At 51.9% G+C, this 27,944-nt stretch overlaps 2 protein-coding genes across 9 annotated transcripts in view; one reads left to right on the forward strand and one right to left on the reverse strand.

Annotated features, from left to right (window-relative positions):
- The window catches only part of SAMD11 (sterile alpha motif domain containing 11), a 135,426-nt gene extending 130,892 nt beyond the window's left edge, over positions 1-4,534 (forward strand). For all 7 annotated transcript variants that reach the window (XM_057432257.1, XM_057432226.1, XM_057432240.1 and 4 more), the window contains 2 exons: positions 832-942; positions 2,997-4,534. In XM_057432257.1, the coding sequence (XP_057288240.1) occupies positions 832-942; positions 2,997-3,245 (360 nt within the window). In that variant the 3' untranslated portion in view covers positions 3,246-4,534. The remainder of the gene's footprint in view (positions 1-831; positions 943-2,996) is intronic.
- Positions 4,535-5,905: 1,371 nt separating this feature from the next.
- The window catches only part of NOC2L (NOC2 like nucleolar associated transcriptional repressor), a 43,468-nt gene continuing 21,429 nt past the window's right edge, over positions 5,906-27,944 (reverse strand). Inside the window, exons 15-19 of one of the 2 annotated variants that reach the window (XM_057432303.1) lie at positions 23,259-23,402; positions 17,439-17,552; positions 13,361-13,496; positions 8,016-8,156; positions 5,906-6,064 (exon numbers count right to left, since the gene is read on the reverse strand). In XM_057432303.1, the coding sequence (XP_057288286.1) occupies positions 5,922-6,064; positions 8,016-8,156; positions 13,361-13,496; positions 17,439-17,552; positions 23,259-23,402 (678 nt within the window). In that variant the 3' untranslated portion in view covers positions 5,906-5,921. Of the gene's footprint in view, positions 6,068-8,015; positions 8,157-13,360; positions 13,497-17,438; positions 17,553-23,258; positions 23,403-27,944 lie in introns of both variants that reach the window. The other variant, XM_057432295.1, reaches the window with a different exon arrangement.

The following is a 27,944-nucleotide window of genomic DNA, read 5'->3' on the forward strand; positions in this document are numbered from 1 at the left end:
AACGTGCCCTGTGGAAGGGGGTTTCATGGGGAAAACCAGGCCTCTGCCCGACACCTCCCCACTGAGGGACCTGCAGCCTGAGTTGCGCAGGGATTGCAGTTTACTCATCGAGTATCCAGCCCGTACATGCAGAGTAAAGACCCCGGGGGGGCCGGTGTGAGCGCAGCCCTGCTCTGTGCATGAACAATGGAGCAAGATCCAGACCTTCACCTCTATTACATGGTCCCTACGAGGTGGAAAATTCTTGCATGACGCTGGCATTGGAAATAGATAGGGGCAAAAGAAAGGGCTTTTTCCCTGTCTTCTTAAGTGTGTTAAGATGGTGCAGGTTTGCATGGCTGCAGTGGGGGCACAGGGAAATGCTATTTATGGGATTACTCCAGCCCTGCTGTCATTGCTGTGAGTCCAGGTTTGCACATCACCAGCTTCTGCTTCACTCAGTGAACCAGGAGAGGGGTAAGAGACTGCCAGTGTGTTGCCTTCCTGTTCAGTGGCACCACGTACACCTCAGTAGCACCGAGGTAGTTACTAATCCCTGTCAGTGTGGGGGAAAAGAAGGGTGCCCAAACCTGGGGCTGCTCCTGCCCCATCACACCATAAACAAGTATGGCTTTATCTAAACTGGCCCAACCAACCCCAATTCCCATTCCCATCTGCTTCCTTTCACTTGCTAGCTCCTGGCTGTGGATACAGGATTGTTCCTACCTCTCATGTATCAATACCAACTTACTCTACCTTTTCCACAGCACCTTCCTGTGTAAGGGCAAGACAGGAGCATCAGGCACATCAGGGGCATTCCTAAGCCTGGATTTGTGTTCTGGTTGCTTCCAGGTATTCCGAGAGCAGGCTATTGATGGGGAGACCCTGCCCCTCCTGACGGAAGAGCACTTACTGAACAACATGGGGCTGAAACTCGGACCTGCACTGAAGATCAGGTCACAGGTAGGAATGGTTTCTATATAGCAGCAAGCAGCACATGTTAATGTTGTCCCTAACCAGGAAAGGGCTGTCAGGACCTCCTGCATTGAATATAGTTCATTAAGCAGTAATTGTTCATTTATTTCCTTGCAATTCTGGATTCAACACTCCAGAATGTTCCATCTCCTCAGCTGTCACCCAGCGGTACTCAGAGGCCAGGGGCAGAAGGAAGTAGCTCAGGACAAGTGGTGGGAAGGAGGAAGAGGGTGAAGTGGGGAACTCCTACATGGACCAGCTCCTGTTGGAAAGGAAATGTTAGGATGTTCCCACAAACAGTGCCAGGAAAGGAGGAAACCTGCACCCAGGTGAGGCAGGGGACATGCTTTTGCATCAGGTGAACATGAGAATAGCATCTCAAAGTACCTAAAAGCTGGGTAAAGCCATCTGAGGAACCAGCTCTTTCTAGACTGGACCCGACTCCCTCTGCTGCTCCTTTTCTGTGTAACTGCATGGCTCTTGGTGGTTCTTTCTGGCAAGGCTTGAAGCACAAATACACTGAGCATGTCTCAGCATCATCTGTTATTACTTCTCCCCAGTGCATAATGGACCTTTCCCTTCTGTCGGGCCAGTCATGGGCTCTCTTTTGGTTGCTGGTCTTGCTGATGGGCCGTGCCCCAATCCCACATGCATCCCCAGCTTGTGCTGCTCACACATGGCCACACGGGATATGGAACCCACATCAGCTGTGTTAGGCCTTTACTTCAGGGGACTCTGTTTCCTCCTCAGCACACCCCTTTGCTGTTGTGCCCTCGATGGTTCTTCTTAAAGCACCCTTTTCCCTGTCAGTGACTTGGTTCCCAAGTCTCTGCTTCCATGGAACCGCTTTGCCATGGACCGGGTGACTCCCATTTCAGCTGCCTCAAACCCAGAAGAACCCCTCCACTGACAGCTCTACTTCCCCATTCAGTGCTCCCAGACCAGCTCCTGACACACGTCAGGACCAGGCTGTTCCAGTGCCTTCCCTTGGGAACTGTCGTGGCCGTGGCTGTGACAGCACCTTGTGCGTGCACCTCCCTGGGTTGCACACCCAGCTGTGGCAGAGCCTCCCTGAGCCACAGGCTTACACATTCATTACATTATGGTAAACCAAGAAGAGCAACTTTACTGCTTTCCCTACAGCCCTCACTGTTTACGAGGGGTCTAATAAAAAGGTTCTGTGGGCAATTGTTCCCTATGGGGCAGTTCAGGAGGAAATAAAACTCTTCTGTTTCTTCCAAAACAGAGGAGGCCAAATAGCTCAGAGCTGTTCTTCGATGGGATTTTGGAGGGGGGAAACATGAGATATGGGCTGAAGGGAGAAAAACCTTGCTTCCATTTAATCAGTAGTGTTTAAAGGTCTATAATAAGGCATGGCTGGGGAGGGGGTCTGTGTGTAAGTGGGGAGCAAAGCCCCGCTGTTGCTAAGTGAATAATGCGGCAGTTGTCTGGTTTGAGCACAAGCCTGTGTTTCTGTTCCAGCTGAAATGGGAACCAGCTGTTGTAGGTGCTGGAACCTTGGGGGGCCTTTGGCCCTCGCTGGGAGGCGAGAATGGCTGCGGGAGTCCTCGTTGGTGCTGCAGGAGAAGGGAGAGGCTGCAGCTTCCAGCTTCCTGCGCAGGAACAGCAGCCACCCTGGAGCCAGTTTTTTCCCTTCCCCTGTTATCCCGGCTCCCCTCTAAGAGCAAGTCCTGCTCTTCAGACATGGGCATCGTGTTTGGTCACCGGTCTGTGATCCTGTGGCACCCAGCTCTTCATCTTTGAGCCTTCCAGTACCTGGAGGGGGCTACAAGGATGCTGGAGAGGGACTCCTCATCAGGGATGGGAGCGATAGAACAAGGGGTGATGGGCTCAGACTGAAACAGGGCAAGTTCAGGTTAGATATAAGGAACTGGATGATCGTAAGGACCCTTCCAACCCAGACCAGTCTGGAGCACAGAACCTGGGTTTGCAGCCTGAAACTGCAGCTTTTACGTGTTTCTGAGGACCATTTGTGCCCCTTTTTACCCCCTGCATTTATTTCCTCCTCCTTCTCCCCGCAGGTGGCCAAGAGGGTGGGCAGGGTCCTGTACATGGCCGGCTTCCCCATGGCCTTCCCCCTGCAACCGCCCGGCCTGCGGCCCCCGGAGCGGGAGCTGCCCCCAGCCGCGGAGCTGCGGCCGTCGTCCACGGGCAGCGTGGCCTCCCCCTTCAGCGGCCTCCCCTCCGCCAGCCGCGTGTCCCCGAAGCAGGAGAACGGGGCCCCCGGCGTCCTGGCCGCGCTCAGCGACACCACGAAGCCTCCGTCCTAACTGCAGGGGCAGCTCCCGGTGGCCTGGACTGAGGTCACGGAGCGAAGTGAAGGTCAAGAGCATGGGGAGGCCAGGAGAGCCTCCCTCAGCTGTGTGAGACACAGGGGTGAGGAAGGGAGGGGGTTCATTACATTGGATGCATTTGCTTTTTGGTTGGGGTGGAGAAAACCCAACCGAGACTGAAAAAGAGAAGGAACGAAACAATCCAAAGATGTCCTGAGACAACGCGAGTGAAGGGAGAGTGATTCTAGAGGCTGCAGCAGCGTTCCCGTTCCCTTTCACCCCCCCCTTCTCGCTCCCCGGAGCCGTAGGACAGGGAATGAACACTGCCTTCAGAGAACCACGGCTTTCAGGACCTTCTGGGGTGGCTCAAACAGGGAGGGGAAGAGGCGACTGCTGCTCCCAACGGTACTCAGCATCCCTGAGGAGAAAACCCCATCACCAGAACTGAAAGCACCCACCTTCCCAGCTGGCTCCTCCTCCCTGGAAACTGGACTCAGTTCCTCATTCAGGTGTCTATGCATCAATAGCAACTTTGAACCAATACCAAAGACAGCCAAAAACAAAGACAAAGAAGAACTAAAAGGCAAGTTCGGGTCCATGTTTACTTCGGAGCGGATGGTACGGCACAGCCCGGGGGCTGCCCCCCCCTCCTGGCACGCACAGAACAGGCTCTGCCCATGCTCCAGCCCTGCAGAGCCGCTTGGTTTTGCCCATTCGATGCTTTGTAAAGAGAAGAGCCAGCGATGTGCTCTGGTGGGCTGCAGGGGCCCCCCGGCCTCCCTCACGTGTCCAACAGACTCATTTCTCCATTGGGGTGGGGGTTTCTTTTGTTCTGGGGTTGTTTTGGTTCTCGTTTCAAGCCTTGTTACAGAGGTGGATGCAGTTGCACATTCTGGCCTGCTGTGGACCATGAGACAGGTACCTGTGCGTTCCCAGAGCAGGGGAGGGATGCTGGGAGGGGGGGGGGTGGTTCAGGCTAAAACCAATGGGTAAGAAAGAGTTTTTACTACTGTGAATGCGATGGTAACTCCTGGGGGTGCCCTCCTGTGACTTGTACAGTTGTGAACAACAACCACACGTGGTACTTTCCTCTCTGCTCCCCCTGCCCTTTTCTGTTTCAAGGTTGCACGTGCTGCCGTCCTTTTGTTACCAAACTTCGCTTGGTGGTACATTAGCTTCTTTCTATTGTAAAAACCAACCAGCCATTGCCCATCACATCACCGTACAAACGCTGCCCAGCAATCAGTTTAAATAAAAAAGGAGAAACACTTCATTTCCAACCGGTACCCGAGCCCCTTGGATGTGGTTCTTTACCCGAGAAGCTGCTCTCTTTCACTGCGTGGTACCCTGCTGCTGGTGGTACCTCTCTGTGGGTTGGGGCTGCAGCATTTGTGGCCTAAAAGCCAGCCTGAGGGTTGGTTCTTCAGCTTGCCACTAAGTCAGAGGGAGGAGGAACAAGAACTGCTTTCTCTCTGGGACTAAAAGGTAAGTTACAAACCATTTTCCTATCATTAGGGCCTCATCTTTGCAGTCAGCTCCCTGGTGACAGAGGCTTTACCAGCCATAGGGAACTTCAGGCTTGAGCACTCCAGAGCTGCTAATGAAGCAGCAGATGCTTTGTTCCTCTCAAAGTGGGCTATAAATGATAATAACAATGACAATAATGATGATGAGCATAATAAAACACAACTTACCCATTTCTGAGGTTACTTCCTCCCATTTAAAGGACTGAGGGCATCTGGGTGCATGGCTACTGATTCCTGTAACTGCACTTGGGAAAAGCAGCCCTCTCCAGCCCTATTCCTGCTGCTAAGCTCCAAACAACACTAAGTGAAGCAAACAGCCCACCCCACTGCACTGCAGCAGTGCTAGCTGTGCAGTAATGATGTCTGGAAGCAGGAGAGGAGCAGCCCTCAGTGTAGAACAGCTGTAAGCTAACAGTGGTCTCTACAGAGAAGCTGGTTTTGTTGCCTTTACCCACCTTGAGCTACACAATGGCCTCCCACAAGTACCACACTCCAACAGGAAGACACAGCATGAGCTGCATCTAGAAGCTTCCCAGGTGATGCAGTGATTTGATGCCCAAGGCACCTGCAGTCAGTCACTGCTGATGGCTGGACCACAACAAACGTGTTCAGCAGCAGCTGGAACTGGCTCCAGAAGGCAGTTTTAGGTCACTAACAGCAGGTCTGGTACTAAGCACGGGCTCAGATTTGGTGCTTGGTTGTGCTAAGCAAGTCCAACACCCATCAGAAAATGAAAGCGTGGTTCCTATGGTGTTTTGCCTCTTCCTCCCTCTTCTGCGTGCACCACCTCCCATCTCTGCACTCCCCCTCTAGCTAAAGACCCTCAGACAAAAGAACTTGCACTTCCCCTTGGCTCCTGCTCCAGGAGCTGAAACTGAGCCCTGTGCTACTGAAAGCAGCAGCTTTTCATGAGGGCTGTTTATTACCGGTGCTGAGCAGTTTCACTGGCCTGGATGCGAGCACGATTCCACTGTTACCAAAACCAGGACAGGTGGAAAACAGCTTTAAAGTCCAAGCAGCGCCTCTGCTGCGTCACTGCCGAGTCCTTGGTGGCACCCAGGGCTGCCCTCCCAGCTCTTACCATGGCTCCAGGACCCGGCTGCGGGTGCGCAGGATGGGTGCTGTGTACCAGCACCTCGGAGGGGGCTCAGTCGTCGTCGGAGAAGGCCAAGTCCTCCACAACGTCCTCGTCTCCCTGCGCCAGCAGCTCGAGGTCGGCTCGGGACATCCCTCCCGTGCGGCTCCTCGGCTGGGATCCCTGCGGAACGCGGGCGCCTTCCCGGCCTTCCTCTGCTGGGGAAGGAGAGGGAGGACTCAATCCTGCTGCACTGGGAGCAAGGCAACGGGCTGCTAATTAATCCCAGCCCCTCATTAATGTATTGGTGCTGCTGCAGCTCTCAGCTGGAGGAGAGCTCTGCAGGGAGCGATGGGAGACCTGAGGAACTGCTATGGCTTGAGGCAGAGACACAACGCAAGATCCAAGGGGAACATGAGTGCTTCCAAACCTTCATCCCTCATGGCTCAGGTCAGTCTGCCTCGCTACAGATGCCAGGCTGGGAATGAAGGGCTGCGGGAAAGGAGCCTCCCAATGTAAAACTAACCCCACGCTCCCTCCTTTCTGACATGATGCTTTAATAGGGAGCACAAGTGAGAACTGGTTTCTAGGGACAGTCCCCATGCCCAGTGCCCTTCCCTCTCGTTCCACTGGGAGCACGTGCAGAGCTCTCCCCTCAGGCTCTGGACTGCTGGAGGCTGGGAGGCTGTCATGGACACCAGCTCCTCACAGTCTCATTGCCTGACCAGGCTCCACGTATGAATGAACAGCACAACAGAAACACTCAGCACGCACAGCTTGAGACCTGGGAAGGGCGGATCTGCCCCATCCCAGCCCTATGGATGGCTGGAGAAGTGCCACAGGCCAGGGGCACCTGGGGTGGAACATCACTGCAGCTACACCGGGTATCCAGGAGCAAGGAGACCCAGGAACTGGCTCTAAAGCTGCATTAGGGATGGAGAAGGGAGGCTCAGAGTTCCTGCTCCCCTCAAGCACCATTCCTTGGTGCTTTTCCTCCTGAATACTCCAAAAAGCAGCGAGGGAAAACTTTCCCCCTTGCTCCTTCACAGCGCTGTCAGAACATGCATCAAACACCCATCTATTCTGGGCGCCGAGGCTTGGGCGTGCGTGCCAAGCCACAGCCATCTGCCATGCTAAATCAGGCACGCTGTGCTCTCGCTTGGCCTCTTTCCCCCTTCCTGCTCCCCAAACTAGTACAGAAAGGCAGCACAGAGCAGGTCTTGTGGCTGTTCCTGCACCCCGTGGCATGTGAGGAGCAGACCCTGCTGCTCCGACACAAAGGGCGAAGGAAGTGGCACACAAAGGAACACCCTTGGCAGGCTCAGGTTCTGTCTGCAGCTTAGCACAGGGACTTGGCAGACAGGGGCGAGCCTGAGCTGCTCTGCTGGGTGCCGAGCAGGCTCTCGCCTGCCTGTGGTGCTGTGCAAGGGCTGGAAGGGGAGGATGCTCTCTCGGCTGCACCAAAGCCTGGTTTGACATCCACACAGCGCTGGGGACACAGCCGGTGGCTTCCTCAGCACCTATGTAGCTGGTTGGTCTGGCCTGCAAGAAGCATGGAGCTGGAAGCCTCCTACCTTGATGCCCACCGCTCTGACCAGTACCTCCGGGCAGCAGGTACTGACCTGCAGAAGCGATCAGGATTAGTAAGAGGAAAACATTACTTAAGAGGAGAGACCGAGACGAGCTCTTGGGGTCTGAGGACCCCCAGATGCAGCAGGACCTGGGCAAGGTCTCCCACCAGTCCCATCCTGGGAGGAGCAGCTGAGAAGCAGCAAGCAAAGGGTTACCCATAGCCCAGGCACTGCTCAGATGAAGAGTGCACAGCACCCTCCACCCCCGTGGCTGTGTAACCTGCAGAGAGCCTTGGAGCAGGGCCCTGTGCCCTGCTGGGGGGGGGCTGAACTTCAGGAGCTTGTTTGAGCCTCTCTGCAGGAGGCTCCCGAGAAGAGATGAAAGGGACTGGTGGGTTGGTGGAGCAAGGCCTGCAAAGACCTTAACCCTTCTGCTCTCAGCATCAGCTCAGCTCTCCCTGTCCAAGCTGTGTGTGTCTGTGTGCAAGAGTCCCTCCTGACACCCTGCAGCTCAGAACACAAGGGATGGTTCCTTTGTAGAGGAGCCCCAAGGTGCAGAAGAGCCCCTTCCCCGTTGCCCAACTGCTCTACTCACCATCTGAGCCACTGTCGTCTTCCAGTTCCTCCTCGTCCTCCTCGATCTCATACCTTCCTTCTTCTTCATCATCATCCTCGCCATACTCCTCGCTGCCCTCTTCTGAACTGTCGTCTGAGGCCTGCTTGGCTTTGCCTTTCCCTGCAAGTGATGGGAATGGCGAGATGAGGAGCAGCACACGAGCACACAGGCAGCAGACATCAGGTACGTGTGTTCTACCATCCCCACACTCATCCTTGGAGTACAGTCAGACCAAAGGGGAAACAGACCCTGTCTCTCCAATAGCACTGCACTAAGGCCCAGAGAAGGATGTGTTCCATGTGCTAGAGGCCAGGACCCAGTCACCTCAGAAGCACCTGGCAGGGTTTTACAGCTAAAACCCAGGATTCGCTGCTGTTATGGAGCACCACCAGTGCAGCATTCAAGCCTGCCCTGCTCAGAGAGCTGTGAAAGCTGGGAGAGCAGGACAGAAGGGCACAATGAGAAGAAATGGGCTACTGAAAAGACATGGGAAAGAAGGAGGAGAAAGTCACAAAGCTGAGACCACAGAGAGCTGGGTTCCACTGAGAAACAGTGCTGCACGTCCCCACCTTCACAGTTACACGTAACTGAAAACAGGGGTCTGGTCCAGGGCACCACTGTAAACCTCTCTTAGCTTTATTCCCTCTGCTAGTGAGAACAGAAAGGTCTAGGAAGAGATATTGCTGCAAATTCCCTCTGGAGATGGATAGCCAGGGCCAAGGCAGCCTTGGGAGGAATGCCCTGCCCCTGAGCCTCTGGAACCAGACTGCTTTTACTCCTGTTGAGCTCACTGCAGTGGAGAAGGGCAGAATACAAACAGAGGGAGCAGAAGAACCAGCTGCTCCTTGCCTTCTCCCTGAGCTAGGCCCAGCTCAGCGCTGCAGGCTGCCTCCCTTGCTTCCAAAGCTGCTGAGGAAGCTGTTTATTCCCCCCTCCTGCTTGCCAGCTGTCCGTACATCTTTCTCACACTGTGACTCTTGGGCCCCACCATGGCATCTATTTTTTGCCCCATCCTCCCTCCTCAGCAGCTGACCTGTGTTACTCACTGAACTGGATACAGAGCCATCAATAAGGTGGCTGCAGCATTCCCAGCTCCCCATCCTCACCCATCCATCAGCTCTGGCAGGATGCAGCCTCCCTGCCACTGAGGGACCAGAAGCTCCATGTCATGGAGAGAGGAAACCCGCATCCATGCGGAGATGGACTGCAGAGCACATCACTGCACCACATCACCTTGACGGGCACCTGAGCAGCTCAGGCAACACCGAGGGGCACCTCCTCATCCATCAAACAGCAACAGCACCAACAGATCCAGCTACAGCTCATCGGAGAGGAGCCAGAGGAGCTCAGATGTGGGCAGGGATTGGGTTTGGGGCCCTTTGTGCATCTCCCCTTTCCCTCCTCACTCTGCCCCTGTATCCTCAAGCTGCCAGCCCACAGCAGGGATTTTACCACTATAGGAAGGGCCATGCTTATTCTGCTTAGGAAATGACAGTGTCTGACCTCTCCTTCCACAGCCCTGGCATTAAATTGCTGTAATATAATTACATGAGGGATAAATGAAGCAAGCTGCTGAAGTTCATTAGAGGCACAGTAACACCTAATGTGGACACAGCACTCATTAGAGCCGGGCGCAGAGAGATGCTGCAGCCACGCTCCCTCGTCGCCTTTAAGTGCCTCATGATGAGGCAGCCCAGCACCTCATCCTGAGCCATCAATAACCTCCAGGAGCCTCTCCTCGCAGGGATCTGTCAGCTGGTAAATGAGAGGAATGCACGAGCTTCCCCATCCCCATTAGTGACACAGCGATGGATCGAAGCCACGCTCTGTCCTCCCCATCTCCCACCTCGTTCTGCCCTCGCCCGAGATGTGCAGACTTGATCCTGCCCTGTGAGAATCCACACCCACAAGGGTATGCCCACACTCATTCCCCCCATAGGAACCCATCTGAATCTGTTCCCACCCCATACCACAGTTTCTCCTATTCTTTGGGAAATCTACTCTATCCCCTATTCAACTCCAGGGCAGTCCCTGCAGCCCCTCTTTGCCTGCTCCAGGGATGCTGTTCCAAGAGGATGCTGCTCCTCTTGGTCCCCAGGGGAAGAAGAGAGGGGCTGGTGGTCCCATGTGGGAGCAGCACCCTGGCACCAAGGGCTGTGTGAGCTGCAAACACCACCGTACCAGTGACCATCCCCTGGGGTGGAATGCAGCACGTCTCCTTTCCTTGCTAAAGCATGGATGAGGATGGTAGAGGCAAGGGTGGACAAGGAGGGGAAATGCTCAGAACAGAAGGGAAGGTAATGCCCAAGTGCACCAGTGCTGCTGGAAAACAACAGGATCACCACTGACTTGCTGGTGATGCCAGGAATGAGTGATGGCAAACCCTGAGAATAGGGAGCCCTTCATTCACTCCCTGCTTGGGATTGGAAAGACCTCTTCAGAAGCCTGCTCTGCTGGAAGAAAAGCTCTTTGAGGTACAAGTTAGTCAATGAGCAAGATGTTTTGGCTGGCAATGGTTAACCCAAGGACTGTAGCTGCCCTCCAGACCTCTCTTCCATAGGGATTAGGGACAGTGTAAACCCAAATCAACCCTGCACTGATACAATGCTTCACGCAACTCAGAAGAAAAGGTGAGGGGGGCTTTGAACAGCAGATGAATAACAGCAAAGGGAGGATTTCCCTGCTTTCAGCAGGCAGTTTTCCACTCCTGGGAATCTGGTCTGGATGTGGCAGGCCAAAACAACTACAACATCCTAACACAGGCAACTCCGCCAAGCCCAATGCTGTGGCTGGGGACATGGGAGCCATTCTCACTGTGCCTCTGCACCCAGCATCCCACCAGAGAGCCAGGATGCTGCTGCACCAGCAGCAGGGTCTGAAATCCAGACTTCTATGTGGTAACCATCAGGGGGAAGAGAATTTTCCAGACCAGGGAACCGTCCTCATGGATTTAACCCGTGGGGCTGCCCAAGAGGATGAATTACAGCAACAAACCAATGCAAGTACCCAGCAAGGACTTTTCTACCAGGAATTCCTTCCTTTCCGGTGGTCCCTCCCTCTCTCCTTTCCAGGATCCTGGAACTGGCTCTTTCCAGTAAGAACTCTGAACAGTTTTGGGTGCTGCTGCTACTGAGCAGAGCATGGACACCTCTGGGTATGGCTGACCTTTCCAAGGAGCCTTCTATTCTTTCCCACATCAACCTTGGCATTCCCAAACCATGCCCCTGCTTCCATTCCTAGAGCAGAGAGGGCATAGCCCACCAGCTCCACCTCTTCCTGCCCATGTCTGGAAGTAGTCTTGTGTCAGAAGGGCTTCCCAAACCCCCCTGACACATCAATGTCACAGATACCTTCATAGCACCAGCCTGGCTTGGAACAGGTCTCTCCTGTCAAGGAGGTCAGCATCACTGGGCAGTCTCAGCTCTATTCCTTGCTTTACAGCTATATTCCTTTCAGCAGCAAACTGAAGCATCTGCAGCCAGCCCTGACAGTTACTGAACACAGAGCAGGGCAGAGAACATCTCACACCCCACACAGAGCAAGAACAAGAGCTCATTGTATGCATCTCCCAAGACACAGGCGCTTTTCCCAGCCTCCCTGTTCCCTATCCCTTTCCCACTGTGGAGTCACACCACAGCCCGGAGGGGACTTCCCCCTATGCTATGGTGCAGAGCCAGTGCTGTCTAAGTGCCTCAGGACCCATGGTGGGGCTGAGCACAGCTGCTCCTTGAGATGGAAACTGCCTTCAGGGCCTGCTCCCTCTCTCCAGAGAGCACCCTGCTGGGAACAAAGGCTGTGGAGAGGCAGGAATGTTGGATGGCAAAGGCAGCAGTGAGTAGGTACCACAGCTCTGGCATGCAGACATGGAGCAGGGATGCCCTTTGGCATCACATGGAACTCAAGTCCTCACTTGCACTCTCTGCACAATATATGTCAGGCCCTTAAAGCTGCCAAAGAACCTCATGGACAGGTAACAGAAGCACATGTAGGGGGTGTATACTCATCACAGACATGCCCCCAATGGGTATTTGGAAGCCCATCAGTCCAAGAAACCTCTCAAGTGTACATAAAGTCAGTTCCTGGGAGGCACAGGAAGAGATCCTGGTTTTCCCTGGATCACAGCATCCTGCTTTCCGAGCTGCAGTCATCACTGCCCTTATAGAAGCCACTGATTCTTCTAAGGCACTGACTCATACAGTAGGCAGGACAACCCCAGATCTCAAGGATCTATCTCAGCAACTCATTTTGATGCCACACTGATCTCTCAGTCATGAGCTCGCTTCTGCTCTCCCCCTATTCTTTGCTGGGTCATCTGCCCCCAACCTTGAGCTTTCCAACCTCCTCCTGTGAGGGAGACACTGGTTCTGTGTTAAGCCTCGAGGTTTATCCTCACACCTTACAACGTGCACACAGACTTTATCCATAGGTTAAATCTCCAAACAGGAAAACTCAGTGTTCTCCAAGTCACGCTACTGTATGTACCTGTGATGGCCCAAACATCCCACACCACAAACAGAACACCTAAGTTTGGCCTCAGATCACACCAACGTCTCAGGCAGGTTCCACAATTTACTGTGGCCCTCTCGTGGTCACAGCCAGAGAGTGACATCCTCCATTCTCCCTACAGACCCTTTCTTGGCTTGTCAGGAACACCTGCAGTCACTATCACACACATCAATCAGAAGTGCATGGAAAGAGAGAATAACCATTCTTCCATCAAAGATCCCTGCTCTGATAGCCAGCCCCTCTGATAGCTCTTGTTTGCACTGCTGTAGACAGCAAAGACTGCTGTCAGCTAGAACAGTCTAATTCCTCTTCCATAGGTGAGGAAACGAAACATGGATTTCTCCACTCACCTTTATGTTCTCCAAGGTGAAACTTCAACCCAGAACCTGGACAAGAAGGAGAACTCACTCTTTGGGAATTAGGATATGAACCTATGGCTGGTAATTTGAAGCCTTTGAAAGCAGGGTCTGTGTTCAGCCACACATCCCCCGGTTCTTGGGCTGTGATGCTGAAGTCAGTGTGTGATAAAGTGCTAAGAGGAGGAGACTATGGGTCACGTATAGAAAAGGTTAATGCAGGAAATAAGGCTTTAGAAAGAGCTGGATTGATAAAGTAGAGCTAGAGATGGATAAAACCCTCCCAACCACCTCTTGTCACTTTAAAATGCCTCCAAAAAGCATCATCATCCTGTGCTCTTCTCCTTAACAGAGCATCTTTTGAAGCAAGCATGGCCAGCAATGCACCCCATTAGGGCAAGCCCATATTGACTCACATCATAGAGAATTCTGCACAAGGAGAAGGCATGCCCAGCCCCATACCTTTTATAGGGAATCCAGCATTCTCCTCATCAGAGTCACTGTCCAGCTCAAAGAGGTCCTTGAATTCCTTCTTATCTTCCTCCTTGCTTTCGTTTTGCTTCTTACGTTTGATTTCTGGGAAGTTCAAGTCTTCAAGCTGGAAAAAGCCAAAACCACCAGTAAGAACAACTTTAATTTGTACTTTTAAACCTAAATCACTGAGCTTAGACACAGGAACTTGGCTTTGCCCAGGTTGGGTAAGCCACAGTGCCAAGAACAGTTGGGTCTGCTTGCTGCCAACAAGGAGAGCCACAGCTCTGTGAGTCCCTTACAAAGGTGACTGATACATGCAAAGCACCATTGCTCTATTGATCTTTACCTAATAAACTACTTTTGCTAATGGGCCATCTCCTGCTGATACCTTAGCATGGATAAAAATGATATAGATGTATCTATAGCAATGGATCCAGCTGTCCTAGATCTCTGGACTCAAAGCCATGCATCCATGCGAGATTGGGTAGCCAAGCCCAGTGAAGCCAGACTGTGCTGGTCACCTCCAAGCCCAAAAGCTGTGACAGCTGAGCACAGTTAAATGCCAACGTGCTGAAGATGTCTACACCATGGCTACCCCTTATGGAGCTCAATGGGCCAAGAGCCTTGCTGCTGCAGCAAGGCCAATATCAATGCCATTAAGTACTTGCAATTGACACCACCTCGGTGCTCTTTACACCCCTCCGGAGGGGGATTAGGAGGAGGATTTACTTGCAAGGGCTCAGGCCAGCAGGGCAAAGATAATCAGAATGCAAATTGAATCCCAAGTGCTGTGTGAGCATCAGCTGCCCTGCCCGTGCCCGGCTGCACACCTCCTGGGAAGCACTCAGGCATTAGCACACATTAGCTTGCTTGGAAACACTCACCCTGTGAGTAATAACTCATTTGTTCTCTTCCCACCCATCAGACCACCCCTCAACACGCTCCACGTCCACTCCAACCCTCCCATGAGCTTCCCTCCCCCGGCAGGAATAGCCCACAAAGCAGTCTCTCAGCAGAGAGGAAGACAGAAGAGGGATAGAGGGAAGAAACAACGGGAGCCAGGAGATGCTCATTGCTCCTGCAGCCAATTGCAGCAATTTCTCCCAGCCCCTTTCACAGTGATGGTCCCCAGCTGGGCAATATTGATTGTGGGAGCTGAGCACTTACAAGCAATAACCTGCAGCACCAGGATGGAAAGTCAGAGGCTGGCCAGAGAAAGGGGAAAAGGAGCAAAACCCCAGCCAATATTTGCTCTTTTCCACTCTGAGATGCCTTTCCATCCACTGGCCCCCCAGAGACCTGTGTGCTGGGGAGGTGCATGGAGAAAGCAGCTTGTTCCAAACAAGTCTGTGCATGCCAGAGGAGAGACCTGGGAAGCTAAATGCAGCAAGGGCAATCCAGAGTCACTGCCAAACGGCTGCCTTCAGCTGACCTAAGCTCTACCCATCCACTGCCCTAGGGTGGTTTATATAGCTCCAGCAAGCTCCATCATGGAGCAAGGGACCTTCCAGGGTGAAAACATTTCCCTTAGCCCCTACCAGTTCTAGTGGACCAGACAGGTTCGTGCTGCTCTCCTCTCATTTGCTCTGGCATGTAACTTGAAGTATCCCAGTCACAGGCAGCACCTTTGGGCCCTCTTCTGTGCCCTGAGCCACGCTACCTGCAGAGCCCTGGCAGCTATCACTCTACAGCAGTTAAACAGAGTCCAGCTCGGCCTAAGCAGGAAACAGTTGAGCTTAAAAGCATCACAAACAGCAGCAGAAACCCAGTTCTGACAACAAACAACTGCTGCATCAACTGCCCACGTCCCTCTTGGCCGGTTCTGTTCTCCAGCACCCCGGTCATTCCCAGCAGCAGTAAATGAAACACATAAATCATGCAAGGTCTCATCCTCCCTCCTCACGCATCCTGAGCGGGGCACGTACAGCAGGGAGCAGAGGCTGTGAGTTGGGACTTCCCTGTATTTTCATACTGCCTATGAGAAGTCCCCGTTTCCAAAGCAGCTCACAGTTCTGGATTCCATCAGGACTGCTGGAACTCAACCTGAGCACCTTAAAAAGGAGCTGGTGTTGAATCGTGCTGAGCTGTGCTACCTCCAACTTCCTGAGACCCCACAGACGTGCCTTCGAGACGGGCACCTCGAAATAAAGGCACCAGGAAACCCTTGTAGCTATAGGGATCATAAAGCACAGGAATGAGACCTGTACTGAGCCCAGCTCACAGATACAGCCTGTGCTCATCACCCTCTAGCACTAATAAGGTAATTTGGGGGCCAGCCTTTTAATCCCCAGCTAAAGGGTTACCATCTACTGAGCCTCATGAAGCTGAGTAGCCTACATCCCATTAAAAACCATTGGGAAAAGCAAATGGAATGGGCAGGCAGGGTCAGTGCTGTTACAGAAGGCAAGCTGCAGCTCCCAGCAGCTCAGAGCCAGGCCTATTTTTGCTGTTATTACTTTTTCTTCCCCCCGAATGGCTGCTAATGGGACATGGATTTTCCCAGCCCTAATGGGCCTCATGGTGTTCACTCTCCTGCTGGGGCTCACAATGCTGCATCATTAAGCTAGCAGTCCCCACCGAGAGAGACAACAGCCCCATTCACCAAGCAGAGCTGCCAGGCAGCCACAGGCCTTGCACAGCCTTGTCTCTCTGCAGTTGATCTGTTCAGCCCCCTTTCTCCATGAGAAACCAAGGCCCTGTCACTGCCCTTCAGGCTTTTGGTTTCAGAAGTCACCCTCTTGAGCCTTGCTGTATGAAAGCAAAGCCCCTTAAGGGGAGATCACCACCTCAGCTGGTCCCGGACACCCCAAGGAGCTGCAGTTCCCCATCACTTCTTGCTGCTTCTTAGTCTTCCCCCCCCCCCCCCCCAATTTCCCTTCTGCACAGGCCACATTCTGCTGGCTTTGCACAGAAAACCAGAGTGCTTTTTGTTCCCTCTATGGCTGCTGCAGGGAAGTTCAGCCTCATCTCCGGCCGGCACACAATCCTCAGCCTTTCCAGGCTCTCCCAGGTGTCCTCCTTCTCCCAGAGCCAATCATCCTCATGGCCCATTGATTATTTTAATTGTTGCCCACCATACACTGGAGGCACCAAGTACATCTATTTCCTGCTCCCTGGCCAAGAGCCTGGCTCAGCCACTTGCACTGCATTAGCATCCAGACAGCTTTCCTTTAGACTCCTAATGTAGGCAAGCTCCCACCCCCAGCATCAGGGAGCACAGTGCCATGAGGAGCCTTCCCTTGGGCAGGAGATGTGGGAAACAGCCCATGTCCAGAGAGCAACTCCCACCTCACAGCCTCACAGCAGGGAGATATGGAAAGACAGAACTCATCTCCAATATTCCCTTGGCATCTTCCCCTCCCTGCTTTCCTGCAGTTAGGATCTAGCATGGCAATCACATTCTGCAGAGGTGGAAGAAGAGCTAAAGGCCTCCACAAGCTTAACCCACTCTGCTTCACAAGACATGATGCAAACTGCCCAAAGCAATGTGAGAAGGCCCCTGACTGCACACACAGAACAGGAACTCTGGGTACCACAGTCTAAACTTCACATGCTTGCTCCCAAAGTACCATCCACTGGGGCTATTGCCCCCATTGCTCAGACAGCACCAAATCTGTTACCCAGCCTACCCCTGCCAGTGCACACAGTTGTTCTATCACTACTGTCTTCAGCTTCCTAGCCCTGAATTACAAAGGCTGCTGTACCAATGGCTCTTGAACTGCATGAGCTTAAACACAGAGGGAAACTTACCCTAGTGCTACTTCTTTCTGTCCCACCTATCCTGTTAACCTGGGCAAATGAACAGGCTGCACGCAGGGGACACTCCTAGAGATCCCAGCGAGACAAATCCATAGGGAGCTGAAGGCACCAGCTAGGCTGCTGTCCAGCCACACTCATGCTGTGTCTAACAATGCCCAGCCTGTGCATTCAGGCAGCTCAAGCCCATTTCAGCTCACAGCAGTGGAGCTGGGTTTGATGAGCCACAATCCCGCTGCCAGGAATGGCTCCCTTGCCTTCCCATAGCACAGATGATGTTCAGTAAGTTGGGTATTCCATCCATCCTTACCCTTTCTTTGCCACTGATCTCCAGTTGTATCTCCTTCTCTCTCAGTTTCTTCCACTGAGTGTAATACTTGGTCAGAGGTGTCCCCTCCTCTTTGACTTGCTTCTCCCATTGTTCCTGGGGAAAGAAGGAGGCAAATACAAGGAAGGTTTTCAAAGCAGTTTTCCAATACATTTGGCAAATGCAGGGATTGAAGAGCAGAGGGCAACATCCTTTCCCAAACCACATTTTCCCAGTTTCAGGGTAGGAAATTGGCAACCATGACTAAGAATGGCAATAGGACTAAGTGTGAATCACCTATGGAACTCTCCTTAGGAAAAGCAACGTCTGGGCACTGCAGGGGAATCCAAGAAAGCCAGAAGATGAAATGGGCAGCCAATGGATACCAATGGCACTGAAGGAAGTTCTCATAAAGGAGCATCTATATGGTGGTGCATAAAGTGTTTTAGCTTATGGAAGATCACCAAACTTTCTCAGCGTGGTGGCCTGGAATGTGGGATCCCAGATTCCTATTTCTCCCTTCTAGAAGAGGCCCGATTCTCAGAATTGCTGTGAACTGACAACAGGGCTTCTTAGATTCAGCTCAGCGACTTCTGGTGTCCAGTACTGCTATCTTGGCCTTGAATACCCACTTCTCCTCTAGCTCTGACACTGACACGGAAGTCAAATCAAGCTTCCTGTAATGCAAAAGGAATGACTTCAACTGAATCCTGAAGGCAGGAATCAAAGGGACAGACCAAAGGATCTACCAGAACAAAATGTGTCCCCTGCTCCTTCAGTGAGGCATTTGAGCACCTGAGGAACCTCACACAAGCCTTTACAAGACCTAAGTACCAGGGATGTCTGAGTGCCTGTTCTACAGCCAAGTGCTTCTTCTGGAAACAAACATTCCCCTGCAGGGTCTTGGACTCATCCCAACCTTGGGAGGGCAGAGCATGAGGAAGTGCTGAGCCTGTTTCTGCTGTCCAAGCAGGCAGAATAAGCAGGTGAGCACTGTGAAGGTGGGAAGCAAATGAGATGGTTAAGAATTCCTTTATGCTTCAATCATTTGGCATGTTGGTGTGGAAAGGGGGGGATTATGTCATATTAAAAAGCATTCTTCTTAAGCTGCCAACATCCCTTTAACTTAAAACCCACAGAGAACTGTACCTGTTCACTGGATTACCACAGTGCCCAGAGGCTTTGATCACCCCACAGTAAAAATGGAAGCACAGACATGACATACAAGTAGGAACTGAAACAGGCAAAGGAGCAAAAGGAACAAGGGTTAGCACAGATACAAAGATCAACACAAGGTATACAAAAGGAGCACCCTGGATCCAGGGCTAAGAACAAATCCAGAGCTGTGGGTACACAATGCTTCTGTCTGAGGGTGGGAACAAAAGGCCAGACCATCTTCAGGGCAGAAAACACAGCAGCAGAACTCAAATCAACTGTTTCTGGGGAGCTGAGCCCCAAAATCAGGGAGCTGTGGTGTGCTGGCTGCAGCCTGAGAACCAAGGCAGGAGAAGATGCAGTGTATGAATAAGACAGAGCTTTGGATAGCAGCAGAGCTCCCAGCTTACACCGACAAGCAAGTACATAGTATATACTGTGGAGTGAAATACATCATTCTATGCCAGCTCCTGCTTTGGCCCATCACCGAGAGGGAAGCAGACATCATGTGTGGTCTCTGTAGCTGAACTTTGGCAATTAAACAGTGACCAGCTTGTGTCACCTGCACTCTAATAGCACAGAACCTACTTAAGCATCCCACACCAGGCACTATCAATACCGCATTGAGCCAAACAGGCCCTTGCTGGCAATCACAGGTCCCAGACTGTCCCATGGGGCTGCCTGTATCCCAGCTCCAGGTCTGCAGGGCTGGAGCCCGTGTCTCCTCCCAGGCAGGCTGCCTGTGAGCAGAGCTGATGTACTGCTGACTCCAGCAGCGCTGGCGAGCCCAGACGCCAGCCAACAGACAGCAGAGCTTTCCTGTCAATCTGACCCACCACTGTGTGGCAAGAGGAGCAATTCCCAAGGAGGACAAAGTCACCCCATTTATACATCAGGCTCCTATCAGGCTGCCAGCTGCAATCAGGCAATTTGTTAATGCTGTTTGGGATGGACAGCTTCTGAGAAAGGCTCTTCTTGCAGAGGGCAAAAGTCTTGTTTGTTCTGTCTGATACAGCTCTTTTGGTTTTACAGGGAGCTGAAACCCAGAGATAAAAAAGACCATTAAAACACTCCCATCTTTCTACTTAGAACACCTCATGAAAGAAAGGATGCCATCCCACCCATTTTAACCATCTCTAAGTCTGCTTCTATTACTGCTTCTGCATCACCGTGCTATCAGGCAACACCCAGCACGGCTCAAGCCCACATCCCATGTACCAAAGATCATCACCCGCCCTCCAGAAAACCCTCCCAACTGGTATGTGAGATGGGGATGAACTCAGAAGATCTGGAAAACCCATGGAAACAAGGCAATACTTTCCATCAGCTCATTCCCTACACTTCACATCTCGTTAAGCGCCACAGCCCACTGGCCTGCACTGCTCTTACATGAAGGCTCCCCAGCTCAGGGCAAAGCTGTGACACAGCCCAGCACACACTGCAGCTCCTTCTCCTTCCCCTTCCCTGCATTTTTTCCCTGCCAATCCAGAGCCCACACCAGTGCAGGCAACCCTAAAATCACAGCTGCACATTATGCATCTGGATTCCACTTCAGCCGCAGGCTCTGCTTTCTTTGGCTCCCCTCACATTAACTATTACAGTGACCTATCAGTACTCTCAAAAAGCACTGACCCTCAAATATTAACCTGCTGCTTACAGGGAAAAGAAAAGAGAAGTTCTCAATCTTAAAATTACATGGAAGAAGTCAGGCTGAACACATTTGGTGTGCTTATCCCTCCTTACCATGTTTCCTGGGATGCACAGAGGGATCCTTCCATGTTAAGTTAACATTGCACCATCATGCTCTCCTCTACTGCACTAAATTCAGTTCTCAGGCTGTGTCTTTAAAATTATATATATATTAATATATATTAATTGTATCTGTTTTATATATACAGACCCTTAGGTAAAATCCACCTTTCTAAAGCATGCCCAATACTCTTATTCCCCCCCCGAAAGCCACATTTCAGCACACTGCATGGAAGAATTAGCTCCGAATTTGGAGCTCCATTACAATGGAGCAGGCATAAATGCATGCATGTGAAAACCAGAAAGCATTTGCTTTCAATTGCTCTTGCTGGCAAGAGGGACATGCAAATACCTCCCCTTCCTTCACCCCCCCTCTTTCCCTTGCCTTTCCTGGCAGTGTTTGCTGATGAGAAGTGCCAATGCCCCACATATCTTGGAGACAGGCTGGCAAACTCAACCCAGACTTTGAGGGACACTCCAAACCATTCTGGGAAGCCTGGTCTCTGTGGGAGTTATGGCTCTTCTTAAGAACCTGCATCATCTGCTTGCAAAGGTGTAAGGGGAAAACACAAGGGCACAAAAGAGAAGCCACCATGGCTCTTCCACCCCATGGAAGTACTGAGAGGGCTGTTTGCACCCAGGAGCACTGATACCCCATTAAGTGAAGGAAGAGAAAGGCTCCCTCCTCCCACAGCACACCACCATCGATATAAAATACAGACTGCACAGGCAATCCTCCCTGAGCAGCACTCCACACTGCTGCTCCTCTATCCCCTTAAAGGGCAGAACGTCCATCTCCAACCAGGCTTAGCAAACCGGTGCCTGCTCCCCTTAACCATCCTCCTGCCTCTTACCACCCTTCCAGAGCCAAAACTGCCTGATCCCTGCTGCTGAGCCACCCAGACATCCCTGGGAAAGCAAGTGCATCACTGTCAACTCGAGACCTCCAGGCAGCAAGATGTTAAAAGAACCACTTAGTATGACACAAGGGACTGCAGCCAGAGCTGCTGGGAAGAGCAGACAGTGGCTGAGTTGTTGAAAATCCACTTTTATTCAGCCAACGACTTCCCCAGCTCATCTGCTTCATGCAGAGTCCCAGAGGGTGCAGTCTCTGCCTCTGCAGAGCGGGTGGGTGGTCACAGCATTGCCTGTAACAAATACAAAGCCACAAGAGCCTCACCGCTCAACCCCAGACGGGAAGTGTGATTCCTTCAGCAAAACAGGCCAGCCCAGAATGCCATTTACAGAACCAAATCAGACACTGAGACACTTCCAACCCAGCTCCATCAACCCCTTAATGCCAGAATAGTGCTGCTGGGTCCTGGCATTGATAGGCCAGGATTTTAAAGGCTAATTTTCCTGCAGTCCCTGCATCTTAGTGCCTGAGAACAAATTAGTCTGTGCTGCAACTGCTGCGCCATGCTCAGCTCCATTTCAATAGATGGAGTTTTCCAATGATGCAGAACTGAAGACTTCCCAATGATAACATATGGACAGAGACTACTCTGATCCATCGATCACCTTGCAGAGACATTTTCACATCAATCCTGCCAGGAAAGGAAAGCCAAACCCACTACTTCCTCTCAGTAGTTCACCTACTATCAGGCTTGCAAGGGCTGCTGTGTTGGATAAAAAGCAAAACTGAAATGTCCAACACAAAGGACACACAAAGCTTCATTAAAAGGCTTCCTTCCATTTGGCTTCATTTACATAGGGCCTGGATTTCAAATACCTCAGAGTTTAGGTCAGGTCAAGAGGACCCCAAAGAATTCCAGAATGGTTTGGGTTGGAAGGGATCTTAAAGCTCATCCCCTTCCAGCCCCCTGCCATGAGCAGGGACACCTTCCACCAGAGCAGGCTGCTCCAAGCCCAGTCCAACCTGGCCTTGAACACTGCCAGGGATAGGGCAGCCAAGAAGGATGGAGCAAGGCAAAAGGGAAAAGCTCCAACAAGAACACTGAAAGGAATGTGCTGATAATATGCTACATCGTCCCCAGGAGGACCTGGCTCAGAGCAGGCAAACTCCTGGAGCAGGGAAAACAAGGAAAAAGGCAGCATCTCTCAGCCTGGTAAGCCAGATGGCCAACTATTAGCTAACACACCCTCTAACACACTGTTTTCTAGCTGTGCTACAGTTCATTTCCTAAGACAAGAGGGGGGCCTCCATTATCACCAGAGGCAACTCCTCTTCATCTCCTCACTAAGGTAGAAACCCGATGTTTAACTCAACTACTCCACAGGCATTAAGAACCACCCAGATCCAAAGCAACTTTTCTAGGTGTCAGATACGCTCAGCATTTGCTCTACAGGCAGGATGCTTAGGCTGCAGAGAGGAGAATACACCACGATCTCTCTTGAGAAGCAACTGCAGTGCAAGATGCTTGATGACTGTTCTTACGGCTCATAACTTCCCTGATTCTATAGCTCTGTCTCCACAAGGGCCCAGGAAAATGAGGAAAGGCTTGCCTCAGGATCCTAAACTGCCAGATATCAGTCAGCCAATGGCTGGGTTTTACACTGCTGGAGTCTGGTCTCTACAGACTAGGAGTAAACACCACTCATATAGAGGCAGCAGAACCCCTCCCATCACTTCAGGCACAAACTGGCACAGGAACGAATGATGAAAACCAAGAAGTTTCTTATCAAAGATGCCCCAGCAAAGCAAGGTGCTTCCATGCATGTCTGTGTGTTATAAATAACAGAAGGGCACAATTTATGGACTCTTTTCCATGAGGCTCTTGCCAGCCACAGCATCAGAGCCCGGCTGTGTCCAGTTGTTTGTGAGCATCTGCCCCACCTCACACCCTCCCATTTCCACGATCCCATTGTCTCCCCCTCCCTCTGCCACTGGCCCAACCCCAGCAGCAGCAGCAGCCTGTCTGTGTTTCCAGGAAGCCCAGATGGAAGGAGCAGGCTCACCACAGCCTCCTTGCTGGCCACGCCAAAGGCAGCTTTCTGACGCCTGCTGGAGATGTAGGCAGAGTTTTCCTGCAGTTTCTCCAGGAGCTGTCGGATAGGCTTGCAGTAGTTGGCAATCTTGCATTCCTTCAGGAAGGATTTTAGCTGGGAGGAAGAAAACGAGAGCAAGAATGAAAGCAATGTAATCATTTCCATAAAGAGATCCCACCCCCATGGGGCACCTCTTCCCTTCGCTTCATACCATAATGCCAGTGTATCACCCTTGGGGTACTGCTACCCGGGGCTGGGAGGATGCAGTGACAGGCCAGATGTTTGTACAGAATCCAGCTCAAACCCAGCTCTTTGCACCCTGTAACACTACTTCTTTCTGGAAAACAATTATCAGTGGAATCCAAGCAGCCAGCAGGAAATAAAGCCTGAGCTCTCTTTGGCCTCTGCTCCTAGATGGCATCACAGCTGCAGTATCACTGTCTCCTGCTCAGCCAAATAGAATGAGGGACTGTGGACCAGATGCAGAGACAAGAAATAACAGTGGATACGTGGATGATAGATGACCAAAAGCACAAGAAACTGGAACCTTCATCTCAGCTGGGACCTGCAGATGTTATCATGATAAAGGGTTTCTAGGAAAAGCACGGTCAGTGTTGGAATGGGAATACCAAATACAAGAGGCTGTGGATGAGACTGATGCTGGGACTGGAGGCAGAGTTTGAGGAGAGACTTCAAATTGGGGTGGAAGTGCCTGTGGACTGGGTGTAAGAGTCTCTGTCATAGCACAGAGGGAAACGTGGTGCTCCTGCTGTGGGTCAGGACAGATGGGTGACATGGGGTGAAGTTTGCTTTATGTCTGACTGTCCCAACCCAGCCCCAACTGGCACCACTGAATATTTAAGGGTGCAAACCCACACCCCCATCACCCAACAATGTCCAAAATAAGCCTCTCTGTGACAACTTGTGTAGCAGGTGCCTACAGGATGCTTTCTTTTAGACCTTACATGCAACCCTCAGGGCAAGAGCCACTGCCAGGAAAACACAAACCTTGTTACAGCCAGAAAGGGCAAGGACCATCCTACTCACAGAGAATGTGGCCCTGCTCTCTCTCTGCATCCAAGGCACTTCACTACCGTCAGACAAAGACACTTCATTGCACGTTTTTGTGTTGGTTTCCTTTTTACCCCAGTTGTCCTCTAGCAAACCTCTTTTCTCTCTGCTAAAGATTTCCCCTCCCAGTAAAAACCAGCCTCCAACATCACTGCACTGCTCTGCCACCTCCAAACTAAAAGCTGAGGAAGCAGTGGAAGCTCTTGCTGACAGAAAGAGAGATGGGGATGTCCACATTGACTCATGGCTCGAATTCCAGTTTACTACAGTGTCTGCTAACAGTTTTCACCAACTCCAAGACAAGCCTCTGGAGTGCTGCCCAAACTCTGCAGGCCAAGCTCTTTGTTAGAGCCATATATATACATACACACACAAATATACAATGCACAAGACACTTGATTTAGCGAAAGAGATCCAATAAGGCAGAAGATAATGGTTAACCACAATGGAACATTCATCTCAGCTGGGACCTGCAGATGCTATCTTGATAGAGATGAAGGGTTTCTAGTCAGCAGACACAGTCCTGCCTTCTCTGCTTATAGCTTCAAATGTTCTGCCTCAAAACACAGAGCTGGAGGAAGGAAGATGATATCTCCTTCCCATCAAGCCTATAGGCTTGCTTCATCTCACATGTGAGTAGGTATTAAATGTTGATCAAGAGGTGACAGTCACACCTAGCCCCTCTCTGTCAGGACGCCACTCTCCTGATGGGTATACTGCTGCAGCTCTGCTGTCTGCTACATGGAGAATGTCCCCCATCACCTAACAGCATGGACTTCTCTTGTCCCTTTATCCCCAGCATACACCCAACCTGCTATGGTACATCCAACTTGGGAAAATGGGAGTTAAAATGAACACTTCCCCCTTTCCACAAGGCATCCAGCCCATCAAACAAGTACAGAGAAACCTTCAGCAAAACCATTCTGCTGGTGAAGACTGTCCTAGTCTCACCCCCCTCTTTCTAAACCATTCTTTTATAGGTGCTGCATATTTATCTCCACTGAGAGATGCATTTGTCATTCCATTTATCTCACTTGATCCCCCCAGCTGCAGCCCCAGATCCATCCCATCCGCTGCCACATACATTATCATTTCTCTTCCACTGCAGAAGTGTCACCAGAAATCCTGCAGAATCTCTGCCAGTATCTGTGCAGTCTGGCATTGGGTGCTTGCTCTCACAGCCCTATGCCTCATTTCTTCTTCTTCCCCCCCCCCTCCTCTCTCCTACCCCTGCAATCCCTCACAGTCCCACTGTCTGCCACAGATAGTAATGAAACATAATGAGGCCTCAGTGTTGTGTTGAGGCAGGGAACACAACCAAGAAGGTAAAAAAGGTAGAGGAGAGAAAGGGACTCTGTGTGTGTCTTCCTCCACTCTGCCAAACACAACAGTCATATCTCTGCAGAATAAAGGCAATCAGAACCCGTGTGTGTGTGCATATATATCATTAACATCTCACACTGGGTCCCAGCTAAGCAGCTCTGTGATTAGTGGGAATGACACTGTCCAACTGCCTGCCTTAAACACCAGTGGTTTACACCCCAAGAGACCACAGCAAAACCCTCTTCCTGTAAGCGACGCAGGGAACCAGAAATGATCTGAAGGGGTTGGGCACGGTTTGCAGGGAGCCCAGATCAAGCCCAATCCCTCACCCACAAAAAGCAGAGGGAATATTCAGCCTGGGATAGAGCACAAGCAGCAGGAGTGGCTGCTGGCCAGGCAAACCAGCACCCCCTGCCCTTCTGTAGCTGCAAGTCCTGCCTCGGCCATGCCATCTCCTGCCTTCACTCAGCAGAACCCCCCCCGTTATCCTGCCCAGTCTTCCCTTTAACCTCCCTATGTGATGCCTGTCAGGGCTCTAGAGGAGGGAAAGGAAGAGGCAGTCTCTTCCAAGCATCCAGACACGGAGGCTCTGCACTCCTTACCAGCCTGTGGAGGCAGTATCACCATGGGGTCGTGCCAGCGGCTGGGCAGAACAGGATCCTTTGAACTGCCTCCTGCTCTGCCTCTCCTTTCCTTTAACGTGCTGGGGTGCTTCCTGCCTTCCAGGCAAGGAGGATTGAAAGCTCAGTTTGAGGGCAGTTCAGCCTGGCTGCTCCCAAAGCCGCTGACCAGAAGACAAGCAACTCAACCCCTCGCCAGCTGGAACACAGCCCCTGCGACACGGCACTGAGAGAAGCGTGAGCTCATCGGGGAGGAAGAATCGGGACAGATGGATTTGTACAGTTCACTGGAAGCTTTCCAGGAGAAAAGCCTTCCCCACACACACACGTTTTCCCGAAGACTCGGAGATTTTGGGAAGCCAACCTCAGCACCCCAGCCCAGCAGACGCCACGAGGCTGCGGTTAGTGGCAGCCAACTAGAAATGTGATAGCATTCATTCTCTGCAGAAACAGAGGCTGGTCCCAGGGTGTGTTTGGAAGCCACAGGGTGCTGGGTGCCAGAGGGCCGTCAGCCGTTTCTCATCCCAGCTAGAACATCGGCTCCGACAGCTCCGATGCTCTCAGCAGCTGCTGGCTGAGAGGAAAGGGCCCTGTTCACTGCCAATAAGGGAGAGGCACGCAAAGAGCAAGCACAGGAGCTGCTCCCCTAGCACAGAGAGTGCCTGTCAGCTCACATTAGCCAAAGCACCCTGCTGCCAGCTCGGCATGGGCCATGCCAAGCTGCAGGGACCCAGCCAAGAGTCATGCGCCTGACAGATGCCTATGACACAGAGCAGAAACAAGACCCAAGTGGGTCCCCACTGAGACACTGCACCCACAGCAACCAGAGGCACCACAGCAGCAAGATGTGCAGGCACAGGGTCTCTTGGCAGGCACCAAAGCAGAGGTTCATGTCCCCATGGAGGATGTAACAGTGTGACATGTGCCACTCATGAGTTAAAAATAGGGCTGAGAGGCAGGGAGGGAACAAGTTCCAACACGTTTGCACTAAGCAATCGTACTGTTCAAAGCAGAGAGGTCACTGCTCATTCAAAACCAAAGCCACCCAGCTAGCAAGGTATTAGGGAAGGATTATGCACAATGCACCCAGCTGCACAGCACTCTTCAGCAGCTTGATTGCAGACAATGAAGTATGTAAACAGGACGTGGTTAGGAAGAACATCCTGCACTGTGGAATGGCAGGGGAGAGGGGAAGGAGACTACTTTGCAGGCATCACTGTTAGGTGGGAGACAAGAATTGTACTGGTTTGTAGGGAGGGACTTGGGGAGAAAGTGCCCCAGTTGACGGAAGCACTGTGAAAGGAGGGAAGATTGCCATCTTGTGGAGAGCACCAGGGAGGTTGTGAGGCAAGGAAAAGCACGGGATCACAGCACAGACACTGCTCTGAGACAACACAATTCCAACAGGCAAGAACCCATCAGTGTTCTGTAGTTAAAACCACATCTCTACAGCAGTTACACAGCCCTCTCTGTTCCACTCTGGCTCCCAAAAGAGCAACCAACTCCACTGACACCTACCTTCAGCCTCCTAATTAGATGTGATGCCTCTAGAGATTTGTTCCTTCCTAAGAATCCCCCAAAACACAAAGAAAACTGTAACTAAGAAAAGGTAAATGGCTCTTCCCTCACCTTATGAGGACCA

This window comes from Pezoporus wallicus, unplaced genomic scaffold (assembly GCF_028554395.1).
Source record: "Pezoporus wallicus isolate ANWC-B61680 ecotype Strahan unplaced genomic scaffold, APGP_CSIRO_Pwel_v1 contig_8006, whole genome shotgun sequence".
Lineage (NCBI taxonomy): Eukaryota > Metazoa > Chordata > Aves > Psittaciformes > Psittacidae > Pezoporus > Pezoporus wallicus.